Source organism: Lithobates pipiens, unplaced genomic scaffold, assembly GCF_037356315.1.
Source record: "Lithobates pipiens isolate NorthernLeopardFrog02 unplaced genomic scaffold, aLitPip1_a1.2 Scaffold_23, whole genome shotgun sequence".
NCBI lineage: Eukaryota > Metazoa > Chordata > Amphibia > Anura > Ranidae > Lithobates > Lithobates pipiens.
Genome location: NW_027507785.1, coordinates 294,386,398 through 294,411,760, shown reverse-complemented (window position 1 = coordinate 294,411,760; position 25,363 = coordinate 294,386,398). Strand labels below are relative to the sequence as shown.

At 44.0% G+C, this 25,363-nt stretch overlaps 1 protein-coding gene across 1 annotated transcript in view; it reads right to left on the bottom strand.

The window, feature by feature from the left end:
- The window catches only part of LOC143927145 (uncharacterized), a 109,954-nt gene extending 84,852 nt beyond the window's left edge, over window positions 1-25,102 (bottom strand). The window contains exon 1 of the mRNA XM_077451095.1: window positions 24,929-25,102. Within this exon, the coding sequence (XP_077307221.1) occupies window positions 24,929-25,102 (174 nt within the window). The remainder of the gene's footprint in view (window positions 1-24,928) is intronic.
- Between the last annotated feature and the right edge of the window lie 261 nt (window positions 25,103-25,363).

The following is a 25,363-nucleotide window of genomic DNA, read 5'->3' as shown; positions in this document are numbered from 1 at the left end:
TATCCATCTTTAGGCGATGCCTGAAAACCCTTCTCTTCAAAGAAGTCTATCCTGCTTCTAACTAACACTGTTTTACTTCCTCCATCAGCTCATCACCCCACAGCTGTTACCTTTTGTATCAATTGACCCTTGCTTTTTAGATTCCTTTTAAATTCCTCTTGTACCATATTGTAATGTAGCTGTAATATCTGCCCTCTTGTTGTAAAGCGCCGAGCAAACTGTTGGCGCTATATAAAACCTGTATCATAATAAATAATAATAATTTGGGTTGTGGTCCCTTTAATGGGAACAGTTTGAAGACATTGTTGAGTACTTGGAAGTTCTCACCCATGCATGGTGACAAGTTATGGGTTATTCTGGTTGGAAAAGAGAGGACCAATTTTCAGTACTCTCTGGATAGGTAAGAACTTAAAAGGTCCCTGGAAGTTTGAGGGTTTGAAGAGTTTTGGGAGGAAAAAACCTCCAAACCCTGACAGCAGGGACGTGAAGAGTTCTTAAGGAGTTAACCTGGATTCAACAGGAGTCCAGAAAAGGAGGAAGGAACAGTCGTCACCTGTCGGTGAGAGAGAGAGATAGAGCTGAACACACCTGCGTGAACAGGGTGGACTAGCTTGGGACAAAGCCAAGGCTGCTGAACTGAGAGCCTCCTCTGTAGGACTCCCTGAAGCAGACAGGAAACCCCAAATCCCAGTGTGGGACAGGCATAACAGAGGTAAGCCATGCTCTTGTTTTCCATTTGTATCAGAGTTATAGACTATTTTGTGTTTAATTGCTAAAAAAAAATCAATTTTTGTTTTTGACCACTGACCAGTACTCAAACCAAGAACCCCAGTGCTACAGGGCACCTGCAAATCATGTATGTGTGTGTGTGTATAATCATTTTATTTTTTGGTTTCCCCTGAATAGAGCTGCCCTTTAAAAGAAAATATAAGGCTCACATTAGTCAGGATCACACTGTGTAAAGGGAATTGGAACCTCTGCTGTTAGCTGAAAGATGAGATTACATATATCATTTCTCGATGAGGTTGCAGTTACATTAGCTATTTCTTGACAGTCCGAGGCATTGCAATGCTCTGTAATCCTGTATGACGCAGTACTGTTGGAGCAATGGCTTCATTTAACAGAAGTTTCTACTAACCAAATTCGAAAGTCACAAAAATGCACTGTTATACAATCTGTAGCAAGATATACGTCTCCAGCAAGGCTCTACCAGCACAAATATCCAGCGCCTGAGTGTATTAATAAAAATGCTGAGCCACGGTTAAGCAAGGACATGGTTCTCTAGGACTTTCTCTCCAGGTTCTGTGATTGTTGCTGATACAGAATAGATTTGATTGCCATTATAAACTTGTTGTCACGGATTTAAAGGGTGTGTCCAGATAAAATATATGTATATACAGCATATTGTGTGTATGTGTATATATATATATATATATATATATATATATATATATATATATATATATACATACACACATGTAGCACTGACCCCCCGAAGGAGCGGCTGGTTTTCTGGGCTTACCATTTACCTTCTCCACCTCGTTGTTCTTGTCTAGGGGTTCCCAAGCTTGGTGGCCCAATAACTGCAGAGACCGACACTTGAATCCCTTGTGAGGAATTTTTATTTGCATAAAACATTGAACAAAACACAGTTTCTCAGTTGGGAATAGAGGGTATGGGTAGGAAAGCTCAGGTGCTTGTTTGGAAAACTGCTGACACTTGAAATGTCTCTCTCTAGATGATCCAGGGAATAGCCACTCGCAACTGGATACTTCCACTGATTGGCTCCGAGAGAGAGATTGGTACCCAATGCGTCCAACCAAACTGCATTCCAATGCCTGTCAGAGATGATACATGCACCTATGACCAGGCAGAACATAGTACAGTCCAGCCAAACTGATGCCAGAATCACAATTTAGTGAAATTAACCCAGAGACCAAACTATAGTCTTAGAAAAAAACTAAATTTACAAACATAGTGCGTACTCTTCAGGAGTACCGGCACTACAAATATTACAATATATATATATATATATATATATATATATATATATATATATATATATATATATATATATATATATATATATATATATATATATATATATATATATATATTGTAATATTTGGGGGTTATTTTAGCTTAAAGGTAGAGCTTACCAGTGAGCTGGATCCACACCAGATGTCGTTTAAGGGCTCGTAGGCCCACTTTTATTAAAGAAAGAAAAGTCAGATAACAAAATAGTTGCCCACACAGGGGTTTCAGCTTTCCACAGCAGTAATGTATGTAGAACCAAAAATACCAAGCCACCTGGCTCTCTTTAGCAGCACTGCTGCTCAGACTTCTGCTGCAGCCCTCTTGGCTCTTTAACAGAGTTCCCGTACACCCAGTACCTCAGCACTCTTTAACAGCTTCTCTTTCAGCCCACAAGCTTGGACCCTCTGTCTGCTCTGACAGACCGACCTGTGCAGACATGCACACTTCTTCTCCCTTACACGCCTGGACTCCTCGGGAGGGTGGAGCCCAGAACCATGGTGTTGGCTTTGTTTTAAGCCCAAGACCCACCTGTGCAATCATCCAGCCAGACTGCTGGCTGGTCCCAAAACCCGGTCCCAGGATTGGAGATTCCGAACTACCACATATCCCCCCCCTTTGTTTCGACCCCGAGGGCGGAACACCCAAGTTACTTTTGGCACCTCTGTGCCAGATACCATTTACAGAAGTACCCTCCTGTCCAACCTCGCTTCTCCTAACGGGGAACTCCACCCAATGCCTCCTTTGGGGTCTCCCTCTAAGCCTTACTGTCACTCTGCTATGAGCTTTGATGCGACCTTCCCAACTTTTCTTCCGAGTGAATTTCCATAAGCACTTCCTCTCCTGAAATCTAAATGGGTTCCCGTTGGTCTTTCTACCAACCCTTCTGCCTCCACGCTTCAGTTTCCCAGGTTTCCCCAAAACTCTCTCAGCAGTACTGTTCTGAGACTGTAGGGGGCCCATTTCTATAGTGTTTAGAACGGAAACCCACCTCTTATTTCTGGTACCTGACGCAGCAGTCACTAACTGATTACCAGGTTTACCTGTACCTTTGGACACCACATTATCATGTACCATTAACACATTATTTGGTTCATCATTGACAGACATATTCAAACCAACATTAAACCTCTCAATGTTGCACATGTCGCCAATGCCTTTTTTTTCAAAATTTGCTAGGGCAGAGTCTGCAGAGGGCACACATACTGGAGGGCCGCCATCACCCACAGGAACCTCACAGGACGCCACCTCCCCTGGGTTCACCCACTCTGCAGGCAGCTGTCCTATCACTTGACCCGTTCTGATGCCATCTGTATTTTTATCCACCGGAACAGGCAAGCTCTGGTCTGATCCACATACAATTTTTATCACACTCCTTGTCCATTCCCCTGTCCTGGGGACCTTAATAGGTTTGTCACCTAAACCAACCACTGGACTGGGGACCCCAGTCTCTTTAACCACCTTTGTTTGAGCCCTGGTCAGGATCTCTGCTGCTTTCAGGTTCACACTTGGCCCTTCCATCTCATGTGGTTTTTCTACCGGTGCAGTAAACGCGCCCTTAATCGATAACTGACCAGCACCACCCTGAACCATAGCAGCAGAAATGCTTCCAATCTGGCTGTTAGGAGGTGAATCCACAGACATTTTAGGCTTATTTACAACTTCTCCAAAGTCTGTCTCAAATATTTCTTCTGCACGTAGTCCAGCAGCATACATAGCAGCAACTTTTAACAAAATTAGCAAATTTAGGAATAAACCATTCCTGTCCCGTTTTACTTTGCTCTGTACAGCCTGCCATACAGTGCTCCACCTAGTGGTACTGCGCAGTACCAGCCCATCAGACTGTGGAGGAGACACACTAGTATAGATTGGCTGTACATCCCAAAGTTCAAGCATCTCTTTTAATGCTTTGGTAAATAACCAGGCCCTTGACTCCAGACCTAAGTCCTTCCTGGGGATTTTCATGACACTGGGGATGCAGAGAGACTCACTTGCTGAGACTTGAAAAGTTGCAATGGTTAACGGAACCTCCTCCCGGCTGGAGGTAAACACAGCCTGGTGCTCCACCAGAGCGCTGCCAATTGCTGGACTCATACCCAACTTCTCAGGCTCAGCATCAGTGAACTGCTCCAGAACATTACCAGTGACGTCACGTTGACACTCCATGTCAACCTCAGTTTTGTGGGTCACAGACAATGTCTCTGCTGTGCCCTTATTTGGTTCATCCTGCTCACCAGGGTTAACCCCGGCAGCAGCCACCGCGCCCTCAGGTACAAGCTGTTCTGCAGCCCCTCCTGCTGGCCCAGCAGAAACCGTGTCCACCTTATCTTTGTGCATAAAAGCCTCATCTATCAGGGAGATAAGATTTTTGCTCCAACTATCCCAATCTGTTGTATGTGCGCTCCCTTCTGCGGTACTCCTCAGCACCGATCCATCTGCCCAAGGAGACACATAAGAACAGACTGGCTCAGCTGCAGACTCATTACACCGGTCATTGTAAATCATGTCAGACTGTGGTAGCACAGGTTGCAATACACCATATTCACCACCTTTCTCAGCTTGCATTTCATAAGCCTCACACACGTTTGCATTTTTCACAGGTTGTGTTAATCCACCATTTACCTGCACATTTTTAGTACTAGCAGTTTGCACCAACACATTACTATTACACGGTACAGTTCCATTCTGTCCCACCAGAGTGACATCGCAGTTGTCCAGGGCAACCTCTGACTCCAACACATGAAGTTCCCTGGAGATTCCTGTGGACAACTGTGCTGTCTTACCACCAGTTGCTACAGGCAACCGCCCATTTTTCATAACCCCAGGTTCTTTCAGAGCAAAAGTTTTCCCAACAGCATTAAACTTTTCATTAACAGTAACACTTATAGCATTTTTCACATTTGTAGGCTGTCCTAGCCCATGGTCAACTTGAGCCTGATAGTCATTAGACACAACACTTTTAGACATCAACACAGGTTCTATGTGGATTTTAACCCTTGCATTCCCACTATATAGGGAAAAGTCATTCTCAAGTGCACATTCAGTGGCCCCACTAACTGGGGTCACTCTCACCTCATCATGGACAGTCTTGTAACCAGTCCTTTTACACATGAAATCAGCAGTTCCAGCCATCATTTCATTAAAGACAGTCTTACCCACCGCAGTAGTTGGGGTCACCATCTTCATTTGAGTACGTCGTCTTATGCACCAGTCCTCTGCTGCACTTTTACTGGCCAACACCTCCTGGTGGCCATGGGATGAAACTACAGCAGGCATCTCCCACCGCTTAGCACCCCCTGCAGGCACAACAGGAAACTTCTTGTTGCTAGGAGTGACTGCAAACATATTTTCACCGGACTCTGGGCCTACAGACAAAACTTTCTCAGCAACATTATCTCCAGCCGTATTCCACAACCTAGGGCAAGAAAACATGCCATGCCCCAGCTGGCCACATTCCAGGCATGGTACTGGACGATTTTTTCCCAAAGCGATTCTCTCCTGGTGATTCCCAGCTGGCCGGAATGCACAGGCCTCTTTGTGGGGACGCTGAACCAAACCTCTACTGCAGCTCCTTTCAGGCATAAATTTCACTCCGGTTGCCATGGGAGACCGCACTCTCCCAGCAGAACTTTGCTGGTTCTCTCCAACATGATAAATTGGCTCCTCCTTAAGCCACTTTCCACGATCCTTATTAGACATAGCCCATGGTACAGAGACAGCCCGACTGGCTTCTTTTGCGTTGCTATGGGCAACCACTCTCATCCTCAGCCTTTGATCAGCCTCTCTCCTTGCATATCGCATGGGCTTCTCTCTGCTGGATCCCATCTCATGCTGTGACACATTCACATCTTTCACAATAGCTGTTGTTTTAACTGCAGCAGCTTTGCCAGGGGCAACAACAGCCCTCTTCCAGTTATGGACATCCAGCGGCTTTTCCCTTGCACTGAGGGTTGGCTTCCTTTCCTCTGTAGCTTGGTTCAGTGCTGCTAAATGCCGCTTGCACCAATCCACTGCAGATTCAAATGCTGGTGGGCTCTCCATAACAGCAGTCACCTGTGCACTCATTGCACCCGTGTTGCTAGGGACAACCCCAGCCCTTTTTCTCCTTGATAAACTCTGATCAGGTATGTATGGGGTTCGTTCAGGTGGAAACATCCCCTCCAACCACAGAGCTCTGTCTCTTTTAAAGCAAGTTGCTTTTCTCTTCATGCAAGCTTTCCTCACCTGCACATTGCACACACTGATTGTGCTGTCTCATGCACACAAACACAGTTCATAGCAAGAGAGAGAAAAAAAAAAAATTTACTTTTCATTCACAGGTACACCACCTGCAACACGCAATGCCTTTTGCCTGGCTGCACTTCCACACACAGCCAATAGTTCCTGACTTGAACTTACTGTAGAGCAAGGACCCGGATTCCACCGTCTTCTGCCCGCATTCGAACACCACTTGTAATATTTGGGGGTTATTTTAGCTTAAAGGTAGAGCTTACCAGTGAGCTGGATCCACACCAGATGTCGTTTAAGAGCTCGTAGGCCCACTTTTATTAAAGAAAGAAAAGTCAGATAACAAAATAGTTGCCCACACAGGGGTTTCAGCTTTCCACAGCAGTAATGTATGTAGAACCAAAAATACCAAGCCACCTGGCTCTCTTTAGCAGCACTGCTGCTCAGACTTCTGCTGCAGCCCTCTTGGCTCTTTAACAGAGTTCCCGTACACCCAGTACCTCAGCACTCTTTAACAGCTTCTCTTTCAGCCCACAAGCTTGGACCCTCTGTCTACTCTGACAGACCGACCTGTGCAGACATGCACACTTCTTCTCCCTTACACGCCTGGACTCCTCGGGAGGGTGGAGCCCAGAACCATGGTGTTGGCTTTGTTTTAAGCCCAAGACCCACCTGTGCAATCATCCAGCCAGACTGCTGGCTGGTCCCAAAACCCGGTCCCAGGATTGGAGATTCCGAACTACCACAATATATATATATATATATATATATATACACACACACACACACATATACATATATTGTATATACCCATCAGTTTAGGACCACCCACCTGAGTAGTTCCTCCTTTTGATGCCAAAACAGCCCTGATCTATCAAAGCATGGATGTCACTTGACTTTAAGAAGCTATGCCATGGAATCTGGCACCAAGCCATCAGTAGCAGATCCTTTAAATCCTGTGAGTTGTGAGGTGGGGCCTCCATGGATTGGACTTGTTTTTCAAACATATCCCACAGATGCTCAATTGGAATGAGATCTGGAGAATTTTTAGCCCAAGTCAACACCTCAAACTTACTGTTTTGTTCCTCAAACCATTCTTGAACCATTTTTGCGGTGTGGCAGAGTACATTATCCTACTTAAATAACAGGAATGGTTATGGCGCAAAAATTGTGATTACCCATCCTGGGAACCATAAGTCTGTAAATGGAAATGGTATAGCAATGACCGGATAAGAAAAGTCAGTAAGTGAGTAAAAGACTAGATCCTGCAGTGATAATGAACAGTCCAAAGCTCAGGACAAGCCTCTTGAGGGAAGCAGAAGCACACTCCAGGACATGTAGAAAAAGCAGAAGATAGAGGCACCATCTAAGTATAGACTGTATACATTTATTAGGACAAAGGTATAAAAACACTCACAATGAGGTAAGTAAAATCAGGCACATCAGGGTCCTGCATAGGTGAGTCTCAGTGTGCGCTGGTCTGGGCAGTGTTCTGCCATGTGTCCTGTAGGAGCCATCCACCGGCTCTGTGTGTTGATCAGACTAGGAAGGAGGGCTGGAATGCACGTGGACCGTAGCGACGGCGTGTGACATCACCGGATATGACCGCAATGCGTTTCTGAGCGTGAAAACTGGAGATGACTAGACAGGCACACTCCTTTCTCAAGCTTAAATGGAGACTCACCTTTGCAGGACTACCCTGATGTGCCTGATTTTACTTTCCTTAATGTGAGTGTTTTTATACCTTTGTCCTAATAAATGTTATACAGTCTATACTTAGAAGACGCCTTTATCTTCTGCTTTTTTTCTACATTATCCTGCTTAAAGAGGCTATGCCATCAAGCAATACCGTTTCCATGAAGGGGTGTACTTGGTCAGCACCAATGTATAGGTAGGTGGTACATGTCAAAGTAACATCCACAGGCTGTAAAAGGCAGAACCCAAGGTTTCCCAGAATGCTGCCCAAAGCATCACGCTGCCTCCATCGGTTTGCCTTCCTCCCACACTGCTTCCTGGTGCCATCTCTTCCCCAGGTAGGTGACGCATTCGCACCCCGGCCATCCACATGATGTAAAAGAAAACATAAATCATCAGACCAGGTCACCTTCTTCTATTGTTCCTTGGTCCAGTTCTGATGCTTCCATTGTAGGTGCTTTTGGCTGTGGACACAGATCAGCATGGGCACTCTGACCGGTCTGCTGCTACGCAGCCCCATACACAACAAACTGAAAAGTGCCCTATATTTATGTTTTCAACACATCAACTTCAGACACAAAATGTTTTCTGCCATTGTAATGAGATAATCATTATTATCTCATAAGATAACTGTCAGAACCACAATGATTATTGCTTGCGGCTATAGCTGCTGGCAATAATCGCATACAAAAATTCAATATGCAATTAATGGATTGACTTGGGCACAATCAGCCCGCCCATATATAGTTCAAATCGTGGCCGGTTCAGCGGGAACCATATATGGCTGGCTTTAGATGATACAGTATGTGTCATATTTTTCTCTGTTGATACCTAGGGCTTCTCCTGTTACAGATCATTATTTTTTCTTAAAAAGGACGTCAAAAGCAGATATCCTGCTTTCCATATTTATTATGAAATGCTATGTTTTGTGGGAGTTCTCCTTTAAGTTTTCTGGAAACAAAATTGTATCGACTTTTTATTCCTAACTAAGTTTTTCCCATGACTTTTGCCTTGTAATAGAAAAAGAAACCCCGCAAAGACAGTGTTTTCAGAAATATGTTATTTTCTGTCTGACAAGAAAATGTCTTTATTCCAGCAAAGATATTCAGACTTTTCCTTACTTTTTTTTTTCTTTACTTGCAATAAACCTCTTTTACCTGAGCTGGTTCTCTCAACATGCTGAAAATGAACCGTAGATTAAAGATATCTCTGAAAAGGAGTGCATAAAAGCAAGGGCCTGAACTTACCATCATTTCCTCATTATCCTCTGTTCCTTGGCAGCAAAATTAGATCATAAGCTCTTTAGGGCAAGGAGAGAAGGCGCCTTGAAAAAATTCAGAGCACGTTCTGCTGTAGAGGCACAGTATAAAGGCACCACAATGGTGATAAGTTAACTCTGCAGAAGGCGGACACCTCCAACTTTTTATAACTCCTGGACCAAGCTGTGCCATAGAGCCTCTGAATGTCATATTGAGACCCAAGGGTGAAACATCTGTCCCAGTGCAGACAATATGCCCAGTAGCAGATTATTCCGTTTTACCTTTTTAGTTGCAGGTCCTTCTTCAATTCTAGCTTGATGTGTTTTTTTTTCTCTATTGTCCAGTAGTACTTAAAGAGGATTTTCACAGTGGGAACAAAAAATTAAAAGTCAGCAGCTAAAAATGCTATAAAAGGACACTTAGTTGTCCAAGGATCCAGTGCTGTTCTCACCCAAACCGGTTCTTCACTGGTCTTTGGTTCCTGTATTTTTAGAGTAGGAAGCCAGCTTGCGGCTTCACAGCTGGCTTCCCACTGCACATGTGCGAGCCTCACTACAATTTGAGAATGGTCCCTCAGCCTTCTGGGACCTGTGACATGTCCCAGAAGGCTGCGGGCAAAAGGGGAAGGGGCAGAATTTACACTCAGACCACTATGATGATCCGAGCAGAAGTGGGAGCGGTTACCTTTCAAAACCAGATATATGCTCCCCTTTTGAGTGAAGGTCTGCTCTGTGGTAAAAAAAAAAAAGCAGGTTTTGTACTTGTCAGAAACCATGAAACAGACTGAGACAGAAGTACAATCAAATCACACTTGTTTATTAATAAAAATAAAAAGGTAAATAGAAAAAAGCGTAGTCAAGCATAGCCAGGGTCCTGTAGCTAGATCGGGTTGGCCAGCCAGTCCAAAGTTCATTAACCAGATCGGGTAATCAGCCAGGCTGGAAGTCAGGGATCCAAGGAGAGCAACCGCAAGCAGCATAAGAAGCCAGGTGGGATGTCAGCAAGCCAGTCTTGAAACAAACAGCAGGAGATGGTTCCCTGTGATGTGACCAACGCAAAGACAAATGAAAAAGTGAGCAGGAAGGCTTTAAATAGGCAGGTCAGACGAGCATCATTGGGAACAGCTGGTAACTGTGGAAAGAGAAGAGAGCTGGCAATTAGCCGACAGCTGAGCGGCCAGCCCAGAGGAGGAAGGGCTAAGCCAGCCCTGAAAGTACTGTCCCCTGCTGATTTACCGCTGCAAGGTACAGCACTGGTGCTTTTTAAGGTTTGATGATACTCAGGATCATTGAACTCACTCACTATGAGCCCAGGGTGCACCCTTGGTGGTGCATCAGTAAGCTGCTCTGAGCTTACATGAGAATGCTGCAGCAAACAATGCTCACATCATTGTGGGTAGCGGACCACTGCAGGAGCACTGTTCTCTTTAGCATTCAGGGCTGGCCACCAATGAGGTCGGGAAAGGACCTGTGACATCATAATACCAAACTAAGTCCAAAAAAGTATGTGTGAAAAAAAATGTTTTGCTGGTGAGGGGGAAGGGGCTATGAAAGTGGAACATGGCTTAGTATAACTAATGGCAAAATGTATTTGCCATAAATGCACTCAGCTCTAAATTTCCTGTTGTGGGCTGCTGACAACCCAGAGCATATTTGTGGACTAAACGGTGTCAGTCCTCCCAGTTGTTTTTTGCTAAACTAATAAGATCAACCCTTTAGCCTAGTACATACATTATAAAGCCTGATTTATCTGTAGTCTCAAGATAAAGACTAGTAGGGATAATCAGGCTCTTTGAGACCCCATTGGGAGCGTGAACAAGACACAGGACAGCTCTGAATTTCTTGCTCTTAACAAACAGATATTCCAAAATGTTTTCAACAGTATGTTTGACATACCAAAAGTGAGGAAATAAGATAAGATATTTTTTAGGGTTTACATATATTTTAAGAATGCTTACAGTGAACAGAATTTAAAGCTTAATGGTCTTCCAATTAAAAAAAAATAATTCTGGAATCCACCAGGGATCAAGGAGAATGGCACCATTATTATTTGGTTAGTAAGATGTAACAAATAACATGTGGTAGGCAGCAGCAAGATGTTTACTCTGATGATGAGGTTGAAAGATGGCAATTTTAGTTATTCCAGTACCCGATGTCTACGTCCCTAAAAATCTTCCTCCCTTGTGGATTCCAATTCTGTTCTGATGCAGTTCTTTCAAATTCCGACTCCACCTCAACAGAAATGCACCCATCTAGTCACACTGAGACTGTTATGTTTCACAAAAAGTTGTTAAACATTACTGTGACTCCTGTCCCTCCAGAATGTTTGTGCACTCATAAGACTGTTTCCTAAGACCCCCAGTGTCCTCAGCTGCCTCTGCCCCAGTATCTCCATAGATCTGTCCTGTGTGTAATTGTTTACCCCAGTAGCTTCCAGTGTTCTTGCACCCATGTGCCCTGTGTGCTCCAAGTTTCCACTGTCCTTGCTTTCCTGTGATGCCTGCACTCCTGCTTTCCTGTGATCCTGCTGCCATAGACTCTTGCACTCCTGCCTTACTGGGATTTCTGCACACCAGTACTCCCAGATACTATTGCACTCCTGCTTTCCTGAAATGTCAGCACCCCGGTGCTCCTGAAGAGCCTTGTACTCTTGCCACCCTGTGTGTCCAGCATTCCAGTAATTTTAAAAACTCTTGACCCCTTTGGGTCACTGTATTTGGTCAGTTAAACCCCTGCATGGGTGTGTTTGAGCGCCACAACCTGGGAGATGTTTTCCCGCAATGCCTATCACCCCTTGCAACCAGCCCAACACCATTAAGCATGAAGGCATGACAATGGGTCCAGAATTCTTGGTCAAGCATGACACAGGGAGATGTAATACAGATATCATACCTTATATCTACAAAATTCTAAGAAAAAACAGTTTAAACATATCTTCCATAAGTTTATCACAAACAAGTTCATGTTGATCATTCTCAATGATAAAGCTACAATATTAACATTTACCTAACCCTTTTCCTTCATTCCTGTGTTTGTGGCTATGTACCAAAATATGGCAAATGCACCTCTGTTTTCTATATATTATAATATGACTTTTTGTGACAAAGTCTGTAAATTGCCATTTGTTAATAATTACCAGTATCTCTGGCATAATTCACCTACCCTATCTGAGACATGCTCTTCACTGATGACCTTGGATGAAAGCTTCTTTCATGCAATAAATTCTTAATAGATTTTGGCTTTCTAAGCATAGGTACTACTAAATTTCAAATAGAAGGGTTCCCCTCCCCGCAGATGTGCCACAGAGCAATAGCCTCCTCAGCCTTTCTCATTAACATATCCACAATGTACCCATACTAGGCCAAGTTTTCCGGATAGTTACATGAACAAGTTATTGTCCCCAAACAATTGATTTTCTAATTTCTTCGGATGTAAATTTACAGGTTGGGGTACATTTTGTACCCATTGCTGTACCTTGTGTTTGCGAATAGCATATATCATTGAACATATGGTAAGTTTTTTGTGTTCCAAAAGAAATCTCAGCAAGTTCACAACAAATATATCATGTTCACTTTTTTCAATGGGTCCGGTGCCCAAAATGTTTTCAATCACTTGAAGACCCAGCCAATGGGGAATGGAGGAATGCAATGCCTCTGTATCTCTACATCTAACGTAACCAACAGAGTCCTTAGAGGACTACAATATTGTCCATAAGGTTCAAAAGATGGGAAGGGTTCCTTTATATACAATGGCAATGCCATCGCACATGGTTGTAAAACTCTGTCAATTTATTTGGAAAATATAACAAACCAGGGGCACCAATCCTTTAAAAGTGCTCACAAAAAAGTATTAAATAATTATGGTGATGCTGCTGAATCTTTAAGTGCAAACCCACGCTCAAAAACATATATGACATAAATAAAAGTAAAGTGCATCACCAAAAAGTGTGCACTGAAAACAGCAAAAAATATGTGTACAGCAAAAATATGAAATGATACCCTATACATTCACACTATAAACAACTCTCAATATATAGCTGTGTATCAACTTCCATTAAACAAGTGCAAAAAAGTCCATAACATCCATAGTTAAATAGATATCCTCCCAACACCATGCACATGAAATGGAGAGTGTGTGTCTTCTTTATAAATAATCTGTGCTTCACCACATGATAAAAGCACTATATGCTTACCAACCAGCTCTGGACATCAATGACCCAATCAGCATAGGATGAACCTCCAAGGATATGGTAAAAGGGAAAATCAGGACATCCACATCACCCCAAGCCACAGAAGCCTTTCTCTGTAATAGGTGGCAATCATAAATGCCATGCAAAAAAAAACTTTATAATGTAAATTTTATTAGAAGTGCTGGGTCAGTACCAATGCAAACGGCCTTTAGTATGCAGCAGAATAATGCACTGCAGCTCATAACATATTGAGTCGGCTTGTGTTCCTTAGACCGGAATCACCACTGGCTGGAGGTGACGTCACAAAGGAACCTGGAACCGGCGACAGCAGGCCCCACCTCAATGCATTTCGCACTCTAGCATCTTCAAGAAGCTTTCCAGACAAGCATACTTTTTAAATGGCAGTGATTGATTCACCATCAGAGAATTTTTAGTAAAGTCACATTCACTACTTTATAATTATGTTTCTTTTAGAGTTGTGTCTTCTGTATGATGTACCACGTTTTAAGTGACTTCATACCTGTGTATACATTCAGTAGGAGATGTACTTATCTGGTGCAGCTCTGTATGGTGGCCAATCAGCTTATAATTTCAGCTTGCTCAATTAACCTTTGACAATAAAACCTGGAAGCCGAATGAGCTGCACCAGAATTTGCACACTCCAGTTTTAGTGAATCCGTGCCGCAGTACGTAATATTGGAAGGATAAAGCCACTACTGAGGCTGTATTTGTGGAAAATGATATTTATGGCAGAGATGAATACATCATTCGTGATGCTGTTAAACCATTTTGCCTCTCACACCTGTTCACCCCAATAGACCAGAGCAATTTTTACAATTCAGCTATGGTAATAATTACAGTATACAGTATAGGACAAACAAGGCTTTTTTCATAAATATTGTCTTGGAACAATTATTTTTTCCCCCAATCCTTAGACAATTAAACGTAACAAAATGAAACAAAATGCACTTTTTCTTTTTTTGACCAGTGTTAGTTTAAAAATAAAAAGTGTTACAGCACAAAAGTGTGCATTTCATTCAAGTTGTCCGGTTTAAAATGACACTAAAATTAGGATTCTGTTCACAAAGCAATGCATTTTTTTTCTAATTGAAGCTTTTTTAAATGTGAATTGTGTAACTAAATGTTAACTGTGTAAAAATATTAACAAACAAAAAAAGTGTAAATATGGATACTTAATAAAATAGAAATTAACAAAAAATCTGCAGGAAAATGATAGCTGAATAGAAAAGGAGAATAAGGCGTTAAATAGGGCTGATTACAGTAAACAAAAGGCTAATAAGGTTTTAAACAGAGAAACATTTTATTAAATTTTTTTTTTTTAATTGTCAGGTTGCTTTAACATCTGACATCATCTGCAGATCCAAGTTTATCGATTTGGTCTGCAGAATTGAACAGAATGATACAAATGTAACAATATGTTACATTTTATCTTCTGAGTAAGTGTTATTTATAAACATTGTTAGACTGCTTTTTTTTTAACAGCTACCAACCCTCTGGGTACACAGCAATACTGACTTTGATTAATCAGAGCAGAATTGTTGTGTACTGGGAGGGAGGGGCAGGATAGAAGGACTGGACATGTTACACATGTCCTGTGTACAATTATGACCCTTTTTTGCTACACACACCCAAAGTCTAGAACTAGTTAAATATGGAGGAATGCAATGTAAATGCAATGTAAAGTGAAATCATCTATGTTGATGTTGAACTAATCAATATACTTAAACAGTATTTGAACATTAAAGTGACACTAAACAATATACTATTCTCCAAAAGTAATCCATACACATCTACTACCTAATGGCTCTGTCATTTTTTTTTTAATTAAATCCTTTTTTGTGGTGTTTTTCTGCATCTTTGTAATGTCCTCCTTGAAATCCTGAACCTCTTCTTTTTAACTTCATCCCATGTTGTTTGGAAAAGCAATATGCGTTAGTTGTTTTTATGTGCACTGTTCTATGTACACTACAAATCCCTAATGCTGCGTACACATGATTGAATTGTCCGGCAGACTCTGTCCGCCGGACCACAGTACCCCGGACAATTTGATCGTGTGTGGGCTCCAGCGGACTTTTTCATTGTAAAGTCCGGCGGACTTAGAAAGTAGTTTTGACTCAAAATTTGTCCACCGGACTTGGCTTTCAGCGGACAATCCGTTCGTCAGTGTGCTAGTCCAACGGACTAAGAATGACGCATGCTCTGAACCAAGTACGAGAAGGAAGCTATTGGCTACTGGCTATTGAACTTCCTTTTTCTAGTCCAATCATACGTGCTGTACATCATCGCGTTAGAAATTGACTGACTTTCGGAGTGTCCATGTGTGGTCAAGTCCGTTCATTATAAAGTCCGGCGGATTGTTTGCCGATTGTTTGCCGGACCAATTCCATCTGACAATTCGATCGTGTGTGCGCGGCATTAGTCTATAGTTCCCATTTTTAAGGTGATGAAGAGAGAGTGACATAAAGCAGAACCATAGAGTATGGACAATGTCACCCTCTAACAGGAAGTCAGATCACAGCAGAAAAAAAAAAGGAATTTGGAGGAGGCTGAGAGCAATAGAAGTTACTTTTTGAGTTGGAAATATACAGGTGCATCTCAAAAAATTTGAATATCATCAAAACGTTCATCTATATCAGTAATTCAATAATAAAAAAAAGGGAAACTCATATAGTATATAGATCAGGGGTCTCAAAATGACGGCCCTCCAGCTGTTGCAAAACTTGTCCCATCATGCCTCTGCCTGTGGGAGTCATGCTTGTAGCTGTCAGCCTTGCAATGCTTCATGGGACTTGTAGTTTGGCAACAGCTTGAGGACCACCAGTTTGAGACCACTGATATAGATTCATTACACATAGAGGGATATATTTCAATCATTTATTTACTTTAATTTTGATGAACATGGTTTACAGCTAATGAAAACCAAGAATCCAGTATCTCAGAAAATTTGAATATTACATAAAACCAATTAAAAAGATGATTTTTGATACAGAAATGTTGGTTTACTGAAAGGTATGTCCATGTACAGTATAGTATGCACTCAATACTTGTTCAGGGCTCATTTTGCATGAATTACTGCAATGCTCCTCTGCATTGTTGGTTCTGGCGTATCTCATCTTCCTCTTGACAATACCCCAAAGATTCTCTATGGGGTTTAGGTCAGGCAAGTTTGCTGGCCAATCAAGCACAGTGATACCAAGATCATTAAGCCAGGTATTGATACTTTTGGCAGTATGGGCAGGTGCCAAGTCCTGCTGCAAAATGAAATCAGCACCATAAAGCTGGTCAGCAGCGGGAAGCATAAAGTGATCTAGAATTTCCTGGTAGAGGGCTGTACTGACTTTGGACTTGATAAAACACAGTGGACCAACGCCAGAAGATGACATGGCTCCCCAAATCATCAATGACTGTGGAGACTTCACACTGGACGTCATGCAACTTGGATTCAGTGCCTCTCCACTCTTCGCCCAGACTTTGGGCCCTTGATTTCCAAATTAAATGCAAAACTTTCTTTCGTCTGAAAAGAGAACTTTGAAGCAATGAGCAACAGTCCAGTCCTTTTTCTCCTTAACCATGAGTCTACAATATACTGAAGAGATACTGAATTTTGGGTTTTCACTAGCTGGAAGCTATAATCCTCAAAATGAAAAGAAATGCTTGAAATATATCACTCTGTGTGTAATGAATCTATAAAATAAGAGTTTCACTTTTTTACTTGAATTACTGAAATAAATTAACTTTTTGATGATATTCTAATTTTTTGGACAGTCCTGTATACTTGAATACATTTTATTTTATTTTAAACCAAAGTTTAATGTCACTTTATCATTAAAGATTGATAAGAGGGCATTTGTTTTGCCCCAGATTTGTATAGGTCTAAATAGATCCTGGGCATGGCTGCAAGTCTTCATGATCTACATGCTGGATGCTCATTAAGCATTGGAGAGCTGCTACTGACTTTCCACCCATTCTCTGTTGGTTTACAGAATCTGAAATAATTTCCATACTAAGATATCTGTGCATAAGGACCATGAATTATCCTAAGAATTTTCATGTGAGCTCATCAGGCTGCTCACTCTACTTTGGACAGTGTGTCATTACATTAAACCTTCAAAGAGGTCGTTTATGTGATTCTTGGTATTCAGAAATGATAATGGACTGTTGAAGGAGCCACACAGCTAAGTGTTTGGAAATCTCTGGATGAGAAGAATACTGATGAGTATTGTGAGCATTTATACTGCATTCACACTGCATACAGACAATGTGCTTATCCAATGATGAACTATGCCTTCAGCATTTACCTATGGAGATTATTTTGCTTACAGTGATGAAGTTGAGCATAAGTGACCATTTAAAATTACACAAAATTACATTTCTGGTAGAAAGCATGGCAAAATTATTTATAAGAAAAAAACAAGTATTTTTGTATGGTGGTGTTGCAAAGTTAACCACTTCAGTACTAGTACTAGTACTATTTTTTCAGTTTACAGTGTTGACTGGCAATTACCCCATCAACCAACACTGTACCTAAATGCATTTTATATAATTTTTATAATTTTTCCAGACAGATAGGGCTTTGTTTTTGTGATTTTGAAATACAAAGCAGGAAAGAGGGAAGAGGAGGTAAGAAAGTTGATGTACAGATTACGTACAGCAGGACGACAAAGGCAATGACAAGACAAGATAAAGTAATTAGTATACTGATGTACAGGATAGGGGGGGGGGGTGAAGGTTATATATTGCAGGTCACTATAGAGACAGACAGGGGTTAAGATAAACAGAAGGGGTATCTTAACCCCTGCACGGCCCCCCCTTCCCAAAGCACCCCCCATGTTGAGGGCACCTGGCCTGGTACGGCTCAGGAGGCGGGAGGGCCGCTCGCTCATCCCCACCCCCTTTCCTGACTGGCTGGGCTGCGTGCTCGTATAAGGGTCTTATATGGACCTTGGGGGGACACCCACACTGTTTTTTCAGCGTAGGGCTTCCCCTTTAAGTCCAATTCCAGGTGACAGGGCCAGCGACGTGTCAATCTAGCCACGTTGACTTCCTTCGCTAGTCCTGGCTACCTGTAGCCGTGTTCAAAATGAACAGACTTTTCTCCATGTGCGAGAAAGTCTGTTCATTTCAAAAGTCCGGACTAGCACAGACACGGCCAGATTGTCCGCCGGACTCGCAGTCCGGTGGACAATTTTTGAGTCAAGACTACTTTCTAAGTCTGCTGGACTTTTGGGAAAAAAAAGTCCGCTGGAGCCCACACACGGGCAGATTGTCAGGCGGACTCTGGTCCGCTGGACCAAGTCCACCGATAGTTTGATCGTGTATACGTGGCACAAGAAACAGTGGCATTGGCAGATATAGACCTCCAGGAGTCTAGGGCCTTGGGTTGCCACTTGAATTGCTCCAATGTGGACTCACCACTGGTTATGCCTAACACCCTTTCCTCCCCAATGGCCACCTGGTAGCTCAACTTCATACTTGTCCTATCCCCACCAAACATTTTTTCACACCAAAAATCCTTCTGTCAGATGTCGATCACTAATTTAGAGACAGTAGTAGCGGAAGACGTGGTGCCCCAACCAGCATCCTGTCAGAGCTCCTGGGTATAGAGGATTGTTTCCTTAAATGCTAACATACCAGGCAGTGGTGGTAGGATGAAACATCTGGCTCAGTAAGTGGAATTCATGACTTCTTAGCAAACAGGACAGGATAGTCATGGTTGCCTATTGAAGTGCTGGCAAAAGGCAAGGGTTGGTTAAAGGGATTAATGTATTGGATAATTGTTTTACACAAGGCAGAATTCATGCTAAATATGGCAGCCATTTTTTTTTTTTTATCAGAAAAAGTTTTTATTAGAAAAACATAATGGTACAAGATATCCATACAATGGCCTCACATAATGAGAACGCACACAATATGAAATCAGAGTAACAAACATAAACTTCCCAGAAACAGCAGATCAAGGAGGTGCAGTAAATGAGAATAAGGGGGACCGGATAATAGACAGGATGTCAGCAAATCTGTCCTCAGCATAAGAAGCAAGGGGGAAGAAGGAGAATGCTATCGTGCAGTTACAGTATTCACATTTTACATTTTCTTATTCAAAGGAAACAAAAAAAAAAAAAAAATTTAACAGAAAAAGAAAGCAGAATAAACTAGGGGGAGGGAGAGATAGTCAGAGATCCCTGAGCCACAGAACACATAGAAATAGTACCGTACACAATACCCACAATTATTAGCATTCAATAGCATGCTTCAACAGTTATATATAACCAAACCAAACAGGTAAGACAGGACCCATGGTAAATGTCAAGGTCAAATCAGCCCTGCAGCAACCTATTCTGAATCAACTGGTGCGGTGCCAGACCTGGGACGTCCAGCCAGTCCTGCCACATATTATAAAACTTTTGGGGGGTATTCCTATGTTGGTATGCCAGCTTCTCACGTATCAACATCCCGTTAACCCGATCAATCCACTGTTGCCTGCTGGGTACCCTGGGCGTGATCCACATCTGGGCTATCAGTTTACGAGCCATATAAAGCAGCCTGAGAATCGCCGTGCAGACGGCCGGGGTAAGGGACTCTTCGTCCAGGGCCCCCAACAGGCATATCACCGGGCTTGTGGAAATCATGATTCGAAATACCTGATGAATAGTATCCAGAATCGTAGTCCAATAACGAGTCAGTTTAGGGCATTTCCAGAACATATGGAGAAGGTCACCGTGGTCTCTTTTACATTTAGGGCACAGGGGGGAGTCCCGGAGGCCCCAAGCATACAATTTAGCTGGTGTCTTATAGGCTCTATGTAACAAATAAAGATGGGAAAGTCTCTGGGAGGCCGACACTGATACCCTGTGGGCAGACATAAGACAGAGATCCCAGGTCTCACCATCTAGAGGTCCTAGGTCCCCTTCCCATCTACGCCTGCACAGCAACATAGCCGAGTCTTGAAGCACCCCGGTGATAATGGCATACCCCTTAGAAATCATACCCTTCCTACTGGCCGTCATCATGATAGAGTGTATAATTGCATGGTCAACCAAGGCAAGTGGGGTAGCTCTGGACTGAGATTGTAAGGCGTGTCTCAATTGAAGGTATTTAAAAAAATCAGTGCGTGGTAATGCGAACTCCCTCTGTAACTCCAAAAAAGACTTAAGAGTAGGGCCATTGTATAATTGGGTCAAGTATTCCAGACCTTTCACCTGCCAGCTGCGGAAACCCTTGAGTCTCAGCAGCTGATAATAAAAACCATTGTCCCAAATAGGGGTGAGAGAAAAAAAGCCCTGAATTTTCAATAGTCGCTTAACATATTTCCAGAGTGTGTTTAATAAGACCACAGTCGGAGCACCCTTAGGAAGATGAGGGAAGCCCGCCTCTAAGTTTGAGAACGCTACACGGTGGTGAGCCGTATGGCTCAGCAACTTGCGAACAGGGTCCAGTGAATCTTCCAGTCCCCAGCCACCAAGCTGCTGTAGTTGAGACGCCAAAAAATAGGCCCTGGCATGTGGAACAGCCAGACCCCCGTCCTCTTTACCATATTGTAACGTTCGCAAACTAATCCTGGCAGCTTTTTTACGCCAAATTAATTCTCTGAATTGGGAGTCTATTTTGGCAAACCAGTACTTGGGTATCCACACCGGGGAGTTGTGGCAAACGTATAATAATTGGGGAGCCCAGACCATTTTTATAAGATTAGCCCGCCCCACCACTGATAACGGTAATTTGCACCAAGCCTTGCATTTTTCTCTAAATTTAGTCAGCAGGGGGACCAGGTTTAATTGAACATAATGTGCGACCTCTCGGGAAACCTGCACCCCCAGATATCTAAAAGTGGACACCACTTGAATCATAGCTGCACAGTCAGGGAGGGCAGTCGGTATGGGGTCTAGGGGTAAAAGTACTGACTTATTCCAGTTAATAGAAAAGCCAGAAAGAGCACCAAAGTCCGTAATTAGGGTCATAACGGCCGTCAGGGAGCCCTGCGTGTCACCTAGGTATAACAAAGTATCGTCTGCATAGAGCGATACTACATCCACACCCGTGTTACGAATAAATCCTTTAATACCAGCATCTCCCCTGATCCTAGCAGCAAGAGGCTCGAGAGCCAGAGCAAAGAGCAAGGGAGATAAAGGGCAACCCTGCCTGGTACCACGAAACAAGGGAAAAGGTTCCGACGTTGCAGAGTTAACCCTAATCCTAGCTACAGGGTTAGCATAAAGTAATCTGACCCATCCGATAAACCGTCTGCCTAGGCCCATCTTTTCCAAAACTTTCCACAGGTAAGGCCATTCGACACTGTCGAAGGCCTTAGCTGCATCCAGCGAAAGGATGGCTCGGTTACCAGGGTTTAATACAGGGATTTGAATATTTAGATAAAGACGTCGTATGTTGTGTGCCGTGGATCTCGTGGGTATAAAACCCGCCTGGTCATAGTGTACTAACTTCTGAATAACGTGAGACAATCTGGTCGCCATGACTCTAGCCAGCAACTTAACATCCGTTGTAAGTAGGGAGATAGGCCGGTAGGAGTGAGGGGACGTTGGCTCCTTACCTGGTTTCAATAACACAATTATAATGGCCTCATTCATGGAATCCGGAAGCGTGCCAGAGTCCAATGCATTATTAAAAACATTCAAAAGTGTCGGCAATAAGGTAGCCGCATATCGCTTATACACCTCAGAAGGAAGCCCATCTGCCCCCGGAGATTTATTGTTGTGGGTGTGTTCCAATGCTAGAGCAAGTTCGTCTATAGTCAATGGGGCATCCAGCTTGCAAGCATCTGAAGTAGACAAGCAAGGTAGGTCACTCCTAGCCAGAAAAGCATCAATCTCTTCTGCGCCGGGATGAACCTTGGATGCATACAAATCAGCATAAAACGAGCGGAAGACTTGCAATATAGAGGGAGTATCCGTGTGGAGTTCCCCCTGTGCATCACACAGGGAGGAAACCATCGGAGCGGATCCCTGCGCTCTCGCCAGCACAGCCAGCATGTGCCCAGTAGATTCACCCTCCTCAAAGTGTGTTTGTTGCAGAAAAAATCTCTTATTTTCCGCCAACTGTAGAGTCAGCTGAGTAGCCATAGCCTGTGCACTCAGCCAAAGCTTTTTAGTATCATCTGATGGGTGGTTGATATATCGGTCCTCTGTATCCCTAAGGGTTTTACAAACCTCCCGCTCCCAGGCCTTAGTATTTGTTTTAATAGAAGTAATAGCGGCAATAAATTGACCTCTCAGAAAGGCTTTCGCCGTATCCCAAACCGTGCCCAAGGGGGCGGAACCAATATTGTCCCGTAAGAAAATCTGGAGGTTGTCACTAATGGGGTCGGGTGAGGGAAAAAGCGTCAGCCAGAAAGTGTTCAACTTCCATATTCTAGGGGTAGCCGCGGTAAATAGATTAAGCTCGACCCAAAAGGATGAGTGATCAGAAACGTGTCTGTCCCCATAACCAGAGTCAACGACAAAAGGGAGTAAGGCCACGTTACCCAACCCCAGGTCAATGCGCGACAGGCTTCCATAAGCAGTAGAGCAGCACGAGTAGCACCTGACCCGGGGGTGGGATGTCCGCCAGACATCCTTCAAACCAAGTTCAGTCAACAGGTCTGCGAACGGGGTATCACCCGCAGGGCGGGAAGGCATGGGCGGGGGGGCGGGGATCTTATCCCATCTATGGTTAAGATAGTTGTTAAAGTCACCCAGTGCCAGCAGGGGGACCGTATGGTGTGGGGCCATAAACTTGGCCAAACAGCGGAGAACTTCAACTGAGTACGGGGGTGGTACATAAATATTAGCTATAATACATGCCCAGTGACCAAGCCTGCCATGCAGAAATATATATCTTCCCCCAGGATCAATAACCGCCCGAGAACAGGTAAAGCGGGTATCCTGACGTATCAAGATACTCACCCCCCTGGCAAATGCAGAGAACGTAGAGTGAAACTGGGTAGGGTAAGTTCTCGGGCTAAGACTAGGTATGTGATCCGGGGGGAAATGAGTCTCCTGCAGGCAGACAATACCTGATCCCATGGCCTTCATATGCCGGAGGACAGCCAGGCGCTTCACAGGGCTGCTCAGTCCCCTGACATTCCAGGAAAGGCACTTAACGGTGGTCGACATTGCTCAGAAACATAAGAATGTGCACACTCAACATATGTGATAACAGTATCAAAATAAACAGGAAGGTAATAACAGACCAAAGCACCCCGGCATAGTCACACCAAGAGTCAGAGTATCTGGGCAGGACAAACACAAAGCCTCCCGTCATAGTTCCGGATCCAGATATGTAGGCATTGGCTGCGTAGCAAGGAGAAGGTTGTGGAAGCAGAGGGATTCTGTAAAAAAAGAAAAGGGGGGAAGAAAAGGGAAACAAAACAAAAAAGAGAAAAAAAAGAAAATCCAAGAAGCAGGGGGAGAAAAAAAAGAGGTCAGTTGCAGAACCAAACAGGCCCTGAGTCTGCATAACAAGGGTGGGACGTGCCCCCACTATCATTATGGGGGGATGGGGGGGAAGGCCACGGAAACACCCAGAGAAAACATTCCCAGGTAACAAAAGGGGTTTCACCCAAACAAGCAGCATAGTCTGTCAGTAGGTAGAAGTAAACACTGAGTCCTGCTTGCTCCGCCGAATCTGGAAAAACGATAGTCCCCATCAGAAGAAGTCATTCGGATCCGGGATCAAACAGGAGGGCGCTGTTGCTTGGCTTCTCTAAGCACCTTATCTTCGTGGCCCAGCCACTGCCTGGCCGCAGCAGGGCTATCAAAGAAATGGGTAGAGCCCAGGGCGGTGACCCGAAGACGGGCCGGGTACATCATGCCGTATTGAACATTAAGATCCCTGAGCTTCTTTTTGACTTCAATAAACGTTGCCCGTTTCTTCTGTAGTTCTGCTGAGAAGTCAGGAAACAGCGATATTTTAGCATTGTCAATCACCATCTTGTCAGAGAAGCCTCTGGCCTTGGAAAGTACTGCATCCCTGTCTTTGTAGTTGAGGAGTTTAAACAGGAAGGGACGTGGGTGGTTACCAGGAGGCAGCGGGCGGGATGGCACCCTATGGGCACGTTCCACAGCAAAGAGAGGAGAGAAGGACTCCCTGCCAAAAGTTGCAATCAACCAGTTCTCAATAAAGTCTACAGGATTTCTGCCCTCAGCCTTTTCCGGAATCCCCAGAGCGCGCACATTATTGCGTCTCATGCGATTCTCCATTTCGTCAAGTCGCATAGCATGTTGCTCAGTAAGATGGCAATTGAATCGCAAGTCTCTCTGCCTGGGTGCCATGTCATCCTCCACTGTGCTCAGCCGGCCCTCCAGGGCTGAGGCCCTCTCCCTAAGCTTCTGCATATCATGACGGACAAAAGTAATCTCGGCTTTCACACCTTTAATGTCAGCTGAGAGAGCGGTTATAGAGTGGCTACATGAGGTAACCGCAGTAAATATGTCTCTTAATGTAGGTTCTGGTGTATCAGCAGCAGGGGAGTGAGCATGCAGCTCAGGGACACCGCCATCAGGGGTACTCACTGTGTTCCATGGCGCAGGGAATCCATCAGCATCCTCCAAGGGAAGAGTGTCATCAGCTTCAGGGTACCCTTGGGGGGTAGCCCCCGACGAGGGTGGACCAGCTAGGGCTTCTTTATAGGATTTCCCTCCATACAGGAGTTTCTGCGCTGCCTCCTTGTAACAGTCTTTCGCCATCCTCCGCGCGCCGGCGCCATCTTGGTCAGGGGGATCCGGCTGGGCCTTGCTCAATTTGTGTCCCTTAGACATGTCCGGTGTCCTGCGGGGTCCGGAGGCAGAGCCCGGTCGTCTCCCGGTACCCGGTGGAGCAATTCTGGAACTTTTCGCCGCACTAGCGCGGGCTGGGGAGGATGTATGTGCGGATGATCGGCGGAGCTCCGGGAACACACGTCTGCCTACATGCGCTGCTTGGCCACGCCCCCCTATGGCAGCCATTTG